At 38.8% G+C, this 16379-nt stretch overlaps 1 protein-coding gene across 1 annotated transcript in view; it reads left to right on the top strand.

Moving 5' to 3' along the window:
- Positions 1 to 13247: 13247 nt before the first annotated feature.
- Positions 13248 to 16379, top strand: part of LOC145994289 (oxaloacetate tautomerase fahd2, mitochondrial-like) — a 34722-nt gene continuing 31590 nt past the window's right edge. Inside the window, exon 1 of the mRNA XM_083130393.1 lies at positions 13248 to 13488. Within this exon, the coding sequence (XP_082986519.1) occupies positions 13337 to 13488 (152 nt within the window). The 5' untranslated portion in view covers positions 13248 to 13336. The remainder of the gene's footprint in view (positions 13489 to 16379) is intronic.

Raw genomic sequence — 16379 nt, 5'->3', positions numbered from 1 at the left:
TCGTCTCGTCCCGTCTCGTTTTGTCTCGTCTCGTCTCGTAAAAGTGATCCGGGATATCATGCCAACAAAAGTCAAAAGTAACAGAAACACAAAATATTTTTCCGGAAAGTGGGATAAAGCTCCAAATAGTTTACCCATAGCGTGGGGAGAATAAATAATGTTCGTTAATCACGAGGACATTAATATTAAAAATGCAGGTTGTTGGTCACTGATTGCTAGGTATCTTATGAAATCTACCTTGTGTTTTTTCTCGCTTCATACAACTATCTATCCATCGTACATTTATACCGAGTTTGTTAGAACCTGTCCCGTTTCCCGCGCTAGCGAACGCTCGACAGTTTTGGTGCCAATGAGAAACGAGAAAAAAGTCGACTGCTGTGGAGCGAATGGAAGCCAGAAGAGAGAAGCTTACGTAGACGCTGTTGTCACGTTGCGTATTTGAATTTGCTGCCTGGCTTTGGCTTTCCCCAGCACGGAGTTCAGGCGGTCTTCAACAGCAACACCGCTTGGTTTATGCTAGAAAAGCCAGCAATCAGCTAGCGCGGGAAGCGGGACAGGTTGTAACAAACACGCTATAAGTGAGTGCTCTTTTTCATTACTGCTATACCTTTTGGAAATCTTGAAATGTTTTCCAATATACCATCTTTCTTTCTGAATGTCGAACTTCCGTGCACTATGAAAATGTACATTTTTTCTTTCAATTCTAAGCTTGCCGCTGGGGAGCAACAAAAAAATTAAATGTGTAGTACGAACACAAAAGACTATTTAAAATTTCAATATTTAGTATATTACAAATAGAAAGCATTTATTGTTCTTAATATTGTTAAACATCTTCTATGACATAAGTTTCAAAAAGTGTTTCTTTGTGATATTGTGCTGTTTCTTATGCTCAGCTTATGACGCACATACTTCTTTGTTTTCCCTTTAGCCTCTAAGTCCGGTACCACCACCGCTTCATCTAATTTATCCTTCGGCAGGCACGCATCTAGAAATATATGTCGGGGGAGGGTGTCCGAGCCAAGTGTTTCAGAAAAAATGATAATAATAACATTAACGACAACAATTAAGCAAATGTTTAAATTAATACATTAATATAATTCATAGGTCTATTCACTTGAATATGTAAATTAATCAATTCTGTTATTGTTATTGCATGAAATGTTACAAAGATGGTAGAAGAATAGTAATATAACAGCACGAATATTAGCTAAAATCTAGCTTACGTGTAGTTAAGATCGTCAAAATCTGCATAAAAACAGCTGTCCTGGCAAGAAAATTAATGTCAAAAAAGGTGATGAATTGAATATTTGCTGAATAACAAAAAAATATGTTACATCCAGTTGACGAAAAATAAAGTTCCTGATTAATATTTTATGCTCATTATTATAAGTAGTAGCGTGCATAAATCTTCATTGATACTGTCATTCAAAGCAGTATGATCCCAATAGAATCCTTGTTTTCTAGTAAGTTCGGCAGGAATATGTAAGCCTCGATTATGCTAAACAAATATATTTTTTGTTTAGCTAGAGCAAGGTCCCAGGAGGATGCAAGAAGCCGTTTCTGCAAAAGTGTATGTTTTACGAAGCGAAGAAACGTGACAAAACCACCACGTATGGAAGGCAAACCTGCATTTATTTTATATCGCACATTTACAGAGCCGTGCCTCCTGAAGTTATAAAAATCCCAACTTCCATGATTCTTTTAGACATGCTATAGTTGAAAAAATATGTTTAGATGCACCAAAAGTGCATCATTATCAGATTATGCATGTAACGTGTTATTGGAATCAACATATTTGTGTAAATTGGGTGCCTCCCTGATGGCGTAGTAATAACGTCGAGGTCTTGTAATGAAGGGTCCTCGCATTCGATACCCAATGGAGGCACAAAGTGGATCGGATCGCACTGTAGTTCGGTTCGCGATTTTGCCTATTTGTGAATTAAGTGGACTTAAAAAAAAATCAACCTTAAGAATATTAGAGTCCACTAATTCACCCGCAGGTAAATCAAATTTCACATATCCCTCTTCATCCTCGTTCATAGACTTCATGCAATACTCTTGTGTTGCATCCCACCAGGTGCGAGAAATGTGAAGTTATTATTTCCTTGTACTGCGTTATTTCTTTTCATAACAGTAAGGCTAAATTCTAGTTTTATCTGAACTTTTAAAAAATGTGCAAAATACGTCTCTATCTTTAAACAACCACCCTTTCCCATGTATGTGTAAAATAATCCCACTCTGTCTCAGAAAACGTAGCACAAACAGTAGCACATATCACGTCCTTTGGTGCAACACTGTCAACAGCTAATGTTACTTTCCTCGTCCTAATAAATTTGCTTCCAACCAGTGATGGCGCCAGGGAAATATGACTGGGGGTGGGGAAGGCTGGCAACAAAATATTGAAAGGGGGCAGTCACATTAAAACGCCCGAAAACACTACACATATATATGCTTATATAATAATACTTATAGTAATAATAATAATTATTATTATTATATTCATGTATGGTGTTTTGTGTTTGTTTTTTTATTTAAAGTGGACCTTTACTGCCTAAATTTACTTCTTGATTACGAGTTTATCTCCACATGATTCGTTTTAATAAAGACATTAATTTTTTTTATTGGTAAGTTGCGTTGTCTCTAGTGGCCTATTTCAGTATTGAAAGACATTCATAATTTTATAATTCATCGTCTTTCTTGAGATGAAACTACTGATATAAATATTTAAGTTATAAGATAATAATATAAATGATGAAAACAATGCTTCGAAGAGTTTAATTTTCTTGCAAAATATACGTGACGTTGGAAGAAATGAATCTTCTTAAGTATTAGAAACAATGTGAGGCACTTAGTGAAGTGCAATTCTCCTGTAGGAGAATTCTGCTCTATGTGCTTTGGAGAACACATTGCCACCTTTGGCACGTCCAGGACTTGACATTTCTTCTCAATGGCAAGAACAGCCAAATGAGGGAGGCAGTTTGCATCCAGCATCCTGTTTCGAGCAAGCCTGTTCAAAGATTTTAAGGACAACCATCTTCGTAACGCTGAAGAGTTTTGAGCAAAAATTGTGTTTCACCTTTCAGGGAAATGTTATCACACGATAAAAGATCAGACAAAGGTTACAGTTATCTCATAATTCAAGAAATAATCTGACCCTGGCATTACTTACTCTTACTCAACCACTCCAACGTATGTCTGTGCTGCACAATTACAGGCACCTATGGAGTTCGCGGGAAGAAGTTCTTCGATTTTGATATGTACGAGAAAGAGCGAACCTGCATCTAATCATTGAAGAGTGGCAAATCCTAATAAGCGTTCTTTTACCTGCCCGCGATATGTTTTGAATCGAATTTTAAGTGTAATTTGCATTTCAAGGTTCACGTTCAATACATTTCCAAATAATATCCCCTTATTAGCTTCAAGATTATCGAAGAAATCCCCTTTGTTAAGGTTTCCTCAGACTCATCATCTCGAAATTCAAGTCCCTGAATAGTAAGAAACCGCGATGAATCCACAACAACTGACATGTAGTGACGGGTTTTTCTTCGATCACCTTCGGTCCTGGGTTCGATACCCAGTGGAGGCACTTTAAACTATAAGTCAAGTCCCGATTAGCCTTACTGTGCATAAAGTGGACTTAAAACACCAAATCAACCAACCAACAAAATCTTGAATCAACTTTGAATGTCTTTTAATAATTAGCGTTGTCACTAACGACCACGATTAGAATAATTTGCCCGTACTACAGATGATGTCTTGTGGTCCTGAAAATATTCGTGATGTTTCAAAATCATCTACATTCAACACTTTTTCCCAGTTTTTAAGACTGGTTAAAACTTAGGTTAATCTTGGCTATTACAGGACATAAGTGAATGAGAAATCACCCATTTCCAGGTCGGCGCTCGAATCTTGGACTAAACAAATTAATATTTGTTAATCAAGTTGGTATTATAAGCAGGAAAGTGATATCATGCAGAATACACCACTTTGAAAAGGTTAACTCTCTTATTATTCGATATTTAATTAACTTCAGTTGGGGGCCTGGGCGGGGGCGGGGGGGGCGAAGTGTCTGACATGGGGCGTCCCCCTGCTCCCCTCTGGCGTCGTCACTGCTTCCAACCCTCTAATAACTTCGCTGCTGATAGCCTCACCTTCTAAATGGAAGCTTGTGTGTCGGCGAATAATACAAAGAACTTGTGTTCACTGTCCCTCTTCCATTCAAAGTCTGCCGTTTTCCTTTTCAGCTTTTCCTGCAAAACTTCCTATCAGCAAGCAAACCGAATTACAGAATTTTTATTGCCCCTCCCTTGCATCCACTTTCATTCCTACTTTAGGCCTGGATTTATGGCACGTACGCGCTACTGCAGGTCAACCTCGCCCTATGTTTGGTGTTTGCCCCCTGAAGCAACGGTGTCCATTCTTCAAAGCGAAACCTCTGTCAGTGGGGAACGGCCGAAAAATAGTCTCGGAATACACCCTGGTCGTAAACAAGCTCCCGCCACCCTGACATTGGTGTCAGCTTCCCTCTGAAGTTTGATAAAACTACTTTGTGAAATGTGTTTAGTAACGAGTGAAAATGTAGACAGTAGATACTACATGTGTTTTGCTCATAAACTTGAAGGCTAAATTTACAGAATAAAAAGAACAGCTACAACATTCCTTCATCTGATTTACAGAAAGGCTAATCGGGACTGGATCCACTGTTTAAAGTGGGATTCAAATCACAATGTGCCCTCACCGGGTATCGAACCCGGGACCCTTAATTACAAGGCGACGAAGCTACCACTGTACCATCGGGGAGTCCCCTCATAGAACAAAGTTTCCTTCTACGACGATTATACAGAACTTAGTGCACTTCCTTCATTTTAAATCTATTCTATATCAGCCTCAGTATTTCGTTATTACAATCCAAGGAATAGTATTCTCCTTAAATAAGAAATAAATAAATAAAATAAAAGCATTGGAAATAATCTTCAAACGGACGTAAAAAAATCGAATCCAACCACCTGTAGAATGCCTGAGGGAAACAACAAGAATTTTCCCAACAAAGACATATCCGAAATTTCCATAACATTCTAATAATTTCGCAACGCGTGCAAATAATCATGTGGTAAAATCTTGTCGTGGTTCCCTGTAAACACTAAAATCACCAAATTACTTCTTTCCATATTTCCCGTATTTTCTCCTCCTCTTTAGCTCTCAGCTGTTCGGAGTGGGATAATGCAAGATTATTTGTCCCTAATTATCTCCTTCTCTTAGTCTTGCTAATATCTTGGATTCCTTAATAACTTTCCCAACAACTCCTTATCAATTTGTACTGCCATGTTTCCTACAATGTTTTTCCTACTTCCTAATAACATTCACTTCTGTACACCCTTTGATGTAAAAATTAAATAATAAAACTAAACCATATCCGTCGGTCCGTTTATCTTTCCAACCTATAGAGCTGAGACTATTTTTACAAGATAAACCTCGGACGCAGACATTCCACGATCTTTTGGCCCCTCCTTCCACCTTCTCTACCTGCCCTTTTACTTGATGTTATCCAGAATTGTATTAGTATCTGGAGTACTATCGTAACATAAAGTTATTAACCTGGAATAAATTGAAAAACAAAAATGGGGAGTAATGCTGTGTTTTGAAAGAGTATTGAAAATAAGTTTAGGTATTCATTCATTACTCCCTCTAGAATACGAGGGTCACTATTTATATTTTGAGCATAACAATGAAAAAACAGGAATTTGGCATTGAAAACTGCTTTATTGTTTTTCGAAGTATTCTCCTTTATGGTCAATACACTTTTGCATTCGTTCGAACCATTTGTCAAAGCAGTTTTTCCAATCTTCTTGAGACACCTCCATAATATGGTTTTTGAAAGCATCAACGGCGTCTTCCGCCGACGAAAATCGTTGTCCACGCAATTTATTCTTGACATTCTGGAACAAGAAGAAGTCATTGGGTGCCAAATCAGGACTGTACGGCGGATGACCCATCAATTCGATTTTTTGACTGTTCATAAAGTCGGTTGTTAGACGAGATGTGTGACAGCTGGCATTGTCTCGATGAAGAATGATCCGACGGCGTTTGTTTGTTTTCCGTATTTGACCGAAGACCTCTGGCAAACAAATTGTTGTGTACCATTCAGAGTTGACCGTTCTACGTTCCTCTAAAGTCACAGTTGCCACATGACCAGTTTTCCAGAAAAAAACAAACAACAGGCGACCATTTGTTTCGATGTGCTTCGAGCGCGAACAACTTTTGTTGGATTGGGTTCATCTTGAAACACCCATACAGTCGACTGCTGTTTACGTTCCAGCTCATATGCATATATCCATGATTCGTCACCTGTTACAATCTTATATACGTCTTTTGAAGCACCACGATTGTATTTATTGTTTGCACCAATTGACGCGAGCGTCTTTTTGAGTTTTTGTCAAATTGTGTGGGATCCAACGAGAACATAGCTTTCTCACAGCTAAATGATCATGTAATATTTTATATATGCTGGTGGAACTAATGCCTATGGTTGCCTCACTCTTACAGTATGTCACATGACGATCTTGCAGTATTAGGTTTTGCACAGCATCAATGTTTTCTTGAACAACAACTGATTTTGGACGACCTTCTCGAATCTCGTCGGTGAGCGAATGGCGGCCACGATTAAATTCGTTATACCAGCGTTTCACAGTGGCAAAGGATGGGGCTTCATCGCCAAATGTGGAAGTAAGTTGATCGCACTCTTATCTTGATGATCCACGTCGAAAATCGTAAAAAATCATCGCACGAAAATGTTCACGAGTGAATTCCATTTTATTGTTGTCGCGCAATCTCCAAGGCAACATAAACAACACAAATGAAGCTATTGACAAAACATTTGAAGTAAGTTATGGTCAATAATGCCATACGATTCCGTGCAAACGTCAAATCGCGCCTAACTTCAATCAGTGTTGCCAAGGCTCAAAATATAAATACTAACCCTCGTAGTCTTCTTTTGACTTAATACACGCTTATCAACGTTTCTAATTGAAATACTTTATTCCAAGCAAACAAGTAGTTGCAACTGATTAAATATTTTGCTTTTATTTTTTCGAGACATTCGAGACGAGACGAGACTTTTCAAAAGCCGTCCCGTCCCGTCTCGTGTCTCGTCTCAAAAACGAGACGAGAAAGGCATTCCGTCTCGTCCCGTCTCGAATTTCGAAAGGCTTGTCCCGTCTCGAAAACGAGACGAGACACGAGACGAGACGGGACATGTCCCGTCCCGTGAGCAACACTACTTCAAATGGTAATTTTTAAAAGTAGTTAATTCTTGATGTTTTCTGCATTGTAAGTGTCTTGAGACTTTTCGAAGAAAGAAAGAAAAAAATACGTAAAATTCGTGATTTCCACAGCGTCGGGAAATTTTTATAAACATTTCCAGTCGCGAAAATTTCCTGGCTTGATCCGGAAATCGCGATTCTCTCCCGTCCCGACCAAAAGAAGTTCTGTCCCGCCCACTCCTAGTCATTACATTAGTATGTATTATTCTAAGTCGTTGCTTCGCAATCTGAGACTTCTGAAACTCGTGTAATCTCGGCAGTTCATTTTCGATTGATTGATATGGTTAATTTTAATTCGCTTTTCTGTCTTCCTTTGGCTAATCGCAATGATGAGGATGAGCAATGATATGATGATTTTGATGAAGGGACACTCACAAAGAACACTCATGCTCAGGCTGGGATTCCAACGCGGGACTTCTGGCATTGTGGCGCGGTGTGCTAACTAACCACTCCGCCACAGAGGTTGGCCAGTTCATTTTAGTCAAATATACGCGATACAAAAACGCGTAGTGTGAATTTTTATTATTAACTCATATTTACTTTTATGAAATAACGAAGCAGCAAAAGTGTAAATTCATCAATGATCTAAGCAAGAAAATATCAAGCTTTTTAAGGATGGAAGAAACGAATATGAGGTAAAGTGTAAGGTGGCTGACACTTTCCCCTGCTGTTGAAAGAGTGCAAACATGTTCGTGACATTAAAATCATATTTCCTGACACAATATAAACGACCTAAAATTTAAATTTGGTTTTTGGAAATAAGTTAAAGTGAAGCTTACTTGTAATATTTGCATTCATATGTGGGGATATTACATTCTAATATCCAAGAATTGGATAAAACAGTAAAATTCTATGCTTCAAACTATAGATGTTCTTAGTTATGATTGTCATGTTAAACAATAAATTAGGAGATTGCTTTTGTTACTTAAAGGTAGGAGGAATTTATTGAAAAAATCATCAGAATTATCTGTGAGTAAAGTGTTGGTAGTTTTTTTTATATTGATTAAATTATGAGTAATGGCAAAATGTGTTCCCATTTTTTCCGGTGTCCTCTTTTTTATGACTTTGTCCTCCTTTTTCACCATGCTCTGTCCTCTTTTTTGAATGTATGTGTCTGGTCACCCTACATATAGCAGACTTTTGTGGAGGAGTGCCTTTAGCAGCACCACTTGCATACATAGGATTTCATTTCGGAGGGGGCTAAAACTGGCCAGAACTTTGTGCGACGATGTCATGCCTGCAGCGAAGCTGGGGGACGACACTTTGGACAACTGTTGTGAATGTAGCAGCTTGTGAAACTTGTGTAGGTAATAACATTTTACATCTTCATCCACCGATTTTCGCTTATGACTTTCGACTAAGTCGTTTCCGGACCAGGGTTCCTTATCTCAAATTGATACATGTACCCTTCTACATCATCCCTGAAGGTTTGTATCATCAGCCCGGAAACACCCTGTATAATTTTAGATAGACAATCATTGTTCAGGGAGGGCCGAAGTCCCCCTTACACCCCCCCCCCCCCCTTATTGGACGTTCATGATGACATCTGTATTACGTCTTACACTCCAAGAAAGTGCTCATAGAAAGTGAATATTCAGACACACGTTGCAGTCTTATTGAACTATATGCAGTAAAATACAAAATAAAATTCTCCTTGCCTGTTAAACACGCTTTTTGAACTTTTGCAATACATTCTATCATTTTAAGAGTCAGTGTTTTCCGTTGAATATAGGTGTTGAAAAAAGGTGTGCTGAAGGGGGGAGCGGAAGAAAATTAAGGGGTGCGCAATCACCCCTTTCCGCCCCCCTGGTGCCGCCCGTATTTGGAACCCAATCGCCGTCACTGATAAAACTAATAGATATGGAGTGTAAATATATGAATGGGCTAAAGAAAGAAAATAACCTTGTTCTGTTAAATTGTATGAAATTCGTAATCTATTGTGTATCCTAGCATTATTTTCCCGTGTGTATGAGATAGAGAACGAATGCAAGAAAGAACTTTTAGGGAGAATTCACACCAAAGAAACACGCGACACGCAACAAGCGACATGCAACACGTGTCGCTTGGAAACCAACACTCAGTAATCAATGCAACCTTTCGAACCGAAGAGACACGGCAAGATGCACGTGTCGCGTGTCGCTTACGTGCCTCTCGGACTGTGCCGTTTTCTCAATACCGTGCATCGTGTTGCTTCAGTTCAGTTTGTTGTTCGCGCATGCGCAGCGAATGCTTCATTCCAACGAGCTGTATTTAGACTCTAGAAGAGAGAACAACCGGCATTATGTTTGATCCTCTAATTTGTTGATATAATAGAGTATCGATATGTACAATGTTTTAAGATTTAAACACAACGTTCATTTCGCTTTATCAAGTTTTTTGATGCAGTTATCTATCGGCTGTAATTTGCCTTCAACATCGTGAAAAGAGGACGTGTTTTGGCCATTTACCTGACTGCTTTTATTTGAAAAAGTCAGCTTATGGAGGCACTTTAGTCCAAACTATATTAGTCAACATGGTAAAGTACTCTAGTGCATTGTTTTTCAACCACCGGGCCGCGACCCGATACCGTGCCTCGTATCAACTATACTGAGCACCGAAATGTTCTGCTGTAACTGGTTGACAACTATCATAATCCCAATATCATATTTGAGTTTTATGCACAAATAGACTAATCAGAACTGGATTTACCCGGATTTATCGAACCCGGGATCACTTAATTACAAGGAGACGACGTTACCACTTTGTCTTCCATATTTTTATATTTGTCAACAATCCTACACACGTAATCAAACTATTATTACTCTTATGATTATGTTAGAATTTATTTATCAATATTCAATTTTTTTATAGGTACATGTTAATTCATGCATAAAATCTTCAATACCGTAAAGATTTACGAGGAAAATTCTTCGGCTAAGGGCATTGACTTAAAAAGAATACCGTGACATGGTTTCAAGAAGATTGAGAACCATTTCTCTAGTGTTTAGGTATTCGCTTTATTCAGACTGAAAAGTCTAGCGTATACAGTTTGAGGTCAGTGCATATTTCTCAGTTTTCTCGTGCACAACATGCCTCTCACAAGTTTCAATAACTTGCACAAATTTTACAACGCAGTTTACATGTAACAATGTCTCTTGTTACGTTATTTTCGGGTGCCTAATAAACTGATTAATGCAATTCTATCGGTACCATCATGCAAACTGAGCAAAGAAACCAAGTGTCGCTTTCCGCGTGCATCTTGTCTCTTCGGTGTGAAACACTCGTGTCGCGTGTTGCATGTCGCAAGTTGCATGTTGCGTGTCGCGTATTGCGTGTTTCTTCGGTGTGAATTCTCCCTTAATCATTTTCTGTACTACTTGCGTACGCATTTATCTGCAAACCAAGGCTGGATTTAACTACGACTGAGACTGATTAGGTAATAGATGACTATGGTAGGATAGTTTCTTGGTATGATTCGTGATTTGGACAAATCTTGATCCAAAAAACTAAGTTGGCAAACAAAGTACGTACAGCTACATTCTGCCGTGCTGTCGCCTACGGAAAACTGACACCAGGAGTGTTGGCTCCTTTTTCCCCTCTCCACCTCAAATGAAAAGAAAAATGACAACAGGGCTCGACCACTATTTGGCTCGACCATAATTGTCTATTGGCAGATGATACTGTTGAAAAACTCACGCCACCTGACTGTAGTAACATAAAGATGCTCATACGTGTACTTACACGTATTTCCTTGATACCCCGCTCTTGAAGTGGAAAATGCAGCTTTGGGCATGTTTCGTCGATTGATTGGTTGATTTGCTTTATTTTACTTCGCTTTTTGTGCCACTTTTGGCTAATTTGAGAAGATGAGGATGAGTGATGAAATGATGAATGGACACTCACAAACATCCATGCCCAGGCAAGGATTCGAACCCGGGACCCCTAGCGTCGTAGCGCGATGTGCTAACCACTCCGCCACAGGGACCGGCACATGTTTGGTCGAACCTTGGGATTAGCTAAGAGGATGCTTCCATGATTTAACATTGTGACAATGAGACAACTGGGGGAATGCTTTGCGAACATTTTGCAATGTTAATGCCAATGTACATGAATTATTTCACGGATATCACACACACATACATTTATCATCTGTCAAAAACATTCCAACTATCCTGGTATCAAATAAAAATTGAAACCATTTCAATCGATGTCTGTATTTGTACGTTGCGTGGTAAAGGAAATATGGAAATGAGAGATTTCCTGGCCATGGATGTTTATGAGTGTCCATTCATCAAATCATCACTCATCCCCATCTTCGAAATTAGCCAAAAGTGGCACAAAAGCGAAGTAAAATAAACAAATCAATCAATCAATCAATGTTTAGCATAGAGCGGGAGCAGAGCAAAAGTAGCAAAAAGTGGGGGGCGACTGCCCCTCACGCACCTGAATCGCCGCTACTGGTTTTATCTCATACCACCTGCATAACATTTACGGTTATTTCTTAAGTGCATACCAAAGAGTGAAAACGATCTTGCGCAAATATTTTGAAAACAATCACCCAAATCGAACTTATCATATTTTCTTTTCCATTTCATAAGTTACGACAACCAAAGTGACGTCTGTTCATTCCACATGTAAATTTCTCTTCCACTGATGTATTCTTCTTCGATGCTTTATTAAATGAATAACAATATTTTTTATCGTACCATATACATGCGGGTTTTCCTCTTCACACAACAGTTTTGCTACCTTGTGTTCTGACGTCAGATGAGGAATGCCTATGAGGTTAGGTTAGGTTCCATTAGCGTAAATACAATGAAAAATTATTGTTTAGGTTAAGGGAACTAAGCATAGGTAGCCTAACCTAACAACGTAGGCATTTAGCATAAAAATAAAAAGCTTTCTCCCGTGACGTCAGGACAAAAGGTTGCTCAAGTGTTGTGCGATAAGTGAGACCCATATACATGCAGCCGAAAAGAAGACGAACGAATGCTGCGCCACCAAGCGTTACTTCCCTGAAGCTAGTTTTCTGGCTTGCTATTGGTCGAAACTCTAAGATATGGCATAGCTGTTTGTAAAAAAAATCTTGAGTCCCGGGTTCGATACCCGGTGGATAGCGGTTCGGATCCCACTTTAAACAGTAGGTCCAGTCTCGATTAGCCTTACTGTGCATAAAGTGGACCTAAAACACAAAATCAATCAACGTAAATCACTTTGCAAAATATTGTGTGCATTGTATTAGAATTGTACGACGCCAGGGGTCCCGGGTTCGAATCCCGGTTAGGACATGGATGTTTGTGTTTGTGTCGGGGGATACCACTTCATAAGGGTATTCCTTTTAAAAAAAATGGTAGGGCGTCTGACTACCACGCGGGAGACCCGGGTTTGATTCCAGGGGTGGCTGTTCTAAGGTCGGAAGTTTTCCGGTCTTTCCCCGCATAAAGCGGCTCTGGGTTTCACCCAGCCTCAAATCAATGGGTACCTGCGGGGAGGGTAAAGGCGGCAGGAGCGTGGTGCTGATCACATTACCTCCAAAATGCGCTAGATCGAGAATGATTGGACCCTACTCCCACATCCCCCAAATGTGCTTTCATGGCACGTTGCTGTGTGCACGAGGAACTTAAATTTTTTATTGTTTTTATTATTACACAACTTAATACAGAAAATTCAACCTGGGGAAAACAAATAACGTGCTGCAGATGTATGTTAATGTTAACCCCAAATAGTGCAGGGCAATAGATAGATTATTATGGGATAAACGGGGTCAAAATTCCTTCAGAATTTTTTTCTTTGGTCACGGCTCTGCAATCAGAGATTTACAAGTCAGTATCAATGGCGTAAGTTTTATCTAGACTAATGACGTATTTGGCCGTGATTATCAGCGCTGAGGTGAAACTACTAGAAATTCACTATTATCGCAACAATCCGCCAAGCAACAAGGTCAGTTGTGGCATTCACGTGACACACTTACTTTTCAGTGAGAGTCGCCTGACAACATCACACGTGGAGTGTGTGCTCAGCAGCTCGGGAAGTGCGAAATGAAGTTTGTTCAGTTCAGGAATAATTCCGAAGAAAAGCTTGGAGTGCTGGTGGGAGAAGAGATAATCGACCTGTGCTCTGGAAATGCCTCCATTCCGAATACTTTGATTGGGCTGTTGCACGAACCGTCCATCCTTGACGCCGTCAAAAGGTGAGTGAATGGCAACAGCTGTTTCCGCTAAACAAGCCGCTCCTATCTTTTACGTGTGCAGCCACATGTTTCCGTTGTAGCGAACCGGTTTGGGAGATGGATATACTATGTATATTAATCTGGCTCTCACCCAGATTTTAATCTTGTCGTATCTATGCAAATGCACTTCGTATACAGCATAATATCTTAGAACATATTTTTATACCTGTTAAGATTTACAAATACAGGGGGCCGAAATTTCAAAAATAAATTATAGAAAATTGCAACTTTCAGCTGTATGAATACTAAGAACTGACGTTGATTCATTGATTGACTTAAAATTATAGTGGATGCGTCAGTATATATGGCCTATGGAAATATCCCCTAACAGTATCTAAAGTTCTTACTTAAAGGTTAAAAGCAGACCCGTAACCAGGATTTTATTTCGGGAGGGGGTCAACCATTATCAGCAGTTGCTATCTAAGGGCTAAAAAGTGTGTGGGAGGAGATGCCTTGAAGATGAATTTCTCAGTATATTACGAATTATTATACAATATATTTAATCCTGCTAAGGGAGTAAAATTAATTACCAATACACACTATTTAAATTAGAAACTTGTAGGATTTCGGGGGGCCTCAGCCCCCTTAGCCCTCTCCCTGGCTACGTGCCTGGGTGTGAGAAGCCCCTTGAGAGAAGTCAAAAGTTGCAAGGTTGTAAGGGAACTTGCATAAGGCAAGCAGAACACATTAAAAAGTAAGAATTAAGGCCGTACTAAAGGCAATTTTGTGGTAATTTTTCGATAACAGATGGCAGCACCGTTTGCCATGGCAACCGAGGGCCATGTTGCCAGATATCCACGTAATCAAGGTAGATACATACAGGTTGGTCGATTAGGGTACTCCTTGATGAGATATGACGTCACGTTGGTTAGAGCAACGTAATTGTTTATCATTAGATTTTAGTTGTATGTTCTTATTGAAAAAAAAATACAACAATTTATCACCAATGCAACATAGTAATAGTCGTAATAGTAATATAAAATCCCTTGTATTGTATTATGTACGGCTACTGAAATCTAATCTGATATTGAACCAAATATACGTAGCATAATCAGGACAAATTATGATTTCTATGAAGCTCTGTGTCATCCACAATTAAATGATTGCCCTTGTACTTGCAAGTATGGGGACATTTATCTATACCGGTACTCATTTGGAAATTCTCAGTAAACATACAGACTTGTGTTCGATAGACGGTAAGATTTTAGTCTCATAACTGTTAGGGTGTACTTTTACACTTTAAATATATACAGCATCAAGTTATTGGACGAAATGCACTCTCATTATGAGCCGTCCTAAATTATAAAAGGACAAGAAAACAGACGAGCTTCATACAGTTTACAAAACCGGTTTTCTGAGGTGTTTCTGTAAAGGAAGATAACAGAACTGTGTCCGAAACTTGCAAACATTCAGGGATCTCACATTACATCTATTCGAATCAAACCTAACTTAGCCTGACCTACTTAATACATATGAATATTTGCGAGCTGCTTCAAAAATAAAAAGAGAAAAACTCTTCTAGAAAATAGGTCAGCAAGTACTCGTTTCAACCATGTACAAGGGCAAAGTAAAAAAACATTTAAACAAACTACTGATTTGTAATAAACATTCCGATGTTGTACGTGTGAATAGCACGAGTTTCGTAGGTTTGGAAATTAACTTACAGGAATGAAAGTAGAGCATTTTATGCAATATTGATTTAATGATATCAGATATCTATATTAAGCTACGTATATTTTATGCTATAATAATGATCTCAAAACGGTAGTTATTAGGATTATGCCTAACGTAAAATATAACATTCTATTCTGATTTTACATTTACAAAGAATTATCAACTTCGTTTGGAAGATAAAAAAGTCATGCAGTGTCAACCGATATTCTCACCGATATTACATCAGAAGATATTTCTTCAACATGTAAATAAATTATACATTTTGCCTATATTTCAAACATTTTGCCTTTGATGGATAATATTAAGCAACAAGCAATTAAATATTAAGACTTACCTTCGAGCTTGTTCAGCTTTTTAACATCCTCCGTGGAATATTTGTTCCCTTGTTCTCGTATCTGTACGGAATTCGATATCCTCTGGTAGCTTGGTTTGATTTTCACTATTTTAAGAACTTGCATTGATCATATCGTTAGACAACACGGAATGAAATATTGGCAACAGTGTATGCTAAATCTGCACCACAGAGTATATTGCGACGAAACGCCACTTCAAAAGTTTTAATGATAAGCACTACTCTCTGAAGGTACGAAATGTTTTTATTTTTTCACATAATATTTCAGATGCTTGCGGGAAGAACATGTGATCTTTGTTTCACCACGAAATCTTCCATACTAGTCATAAAAGAAAGAAAATGCACCGGTATTAACAAAACTACCACTTCAGCGCCATCTGTACGCAGCAGTTTGAACATGACGGAGACCTTATATTTTCTGTTATTTACTTAAATCCCTTCAATTGTAACAAAATTATAAGGTTCACATGTTCTAGTGAATAAAACAATCTTTTATATCGGAAAATTTCTTCCTTACCGAATCTATATTAGCTGTACGGTTACCCTTAGAAAATTGGGTCTATGCTTTAGCATGGCTTTAGAACCCCCTTAACAAAAAACTTCTTCACAGATTGTGGAAGAAACCAGCTCTTCGTAAAAAGAACGGGAAAAAAACATTGTCGTCATCTCCCAACAGGATTGACAAACAGTTGGGAAGATGGAAAGTCTGACTGAGGAAGGCAAAACAACATTGAAGGGTACAGCCCTTGCAGCAAGTGACCATGTGTTAGACGGCTGTGTCCAATACGCAGTCAAGCTAGAAGAAATTGTTCTCGACGGGACGAGG

The sequence above is a fragment of the Lepisma saccharinum genome, chromosome 10 (genome assembly GCF_977018435.1).
Source record: "Lepisma saccharinum chromosome 10, izLepSacc3.1, whole genome shotgun sequence".
Taxonomy (NCBI): domain Eukaryota; kingdom Metazoa; phylum Arthropoda; class Insecta; order Zygentoma; family Lepismatidae; genus Lepisma; species Lepisma saccharinum.
Note: the sequence above shows the minus strand (reverse complement) of the source record. Positions and strands in the feature narration are given on the sequence as shown.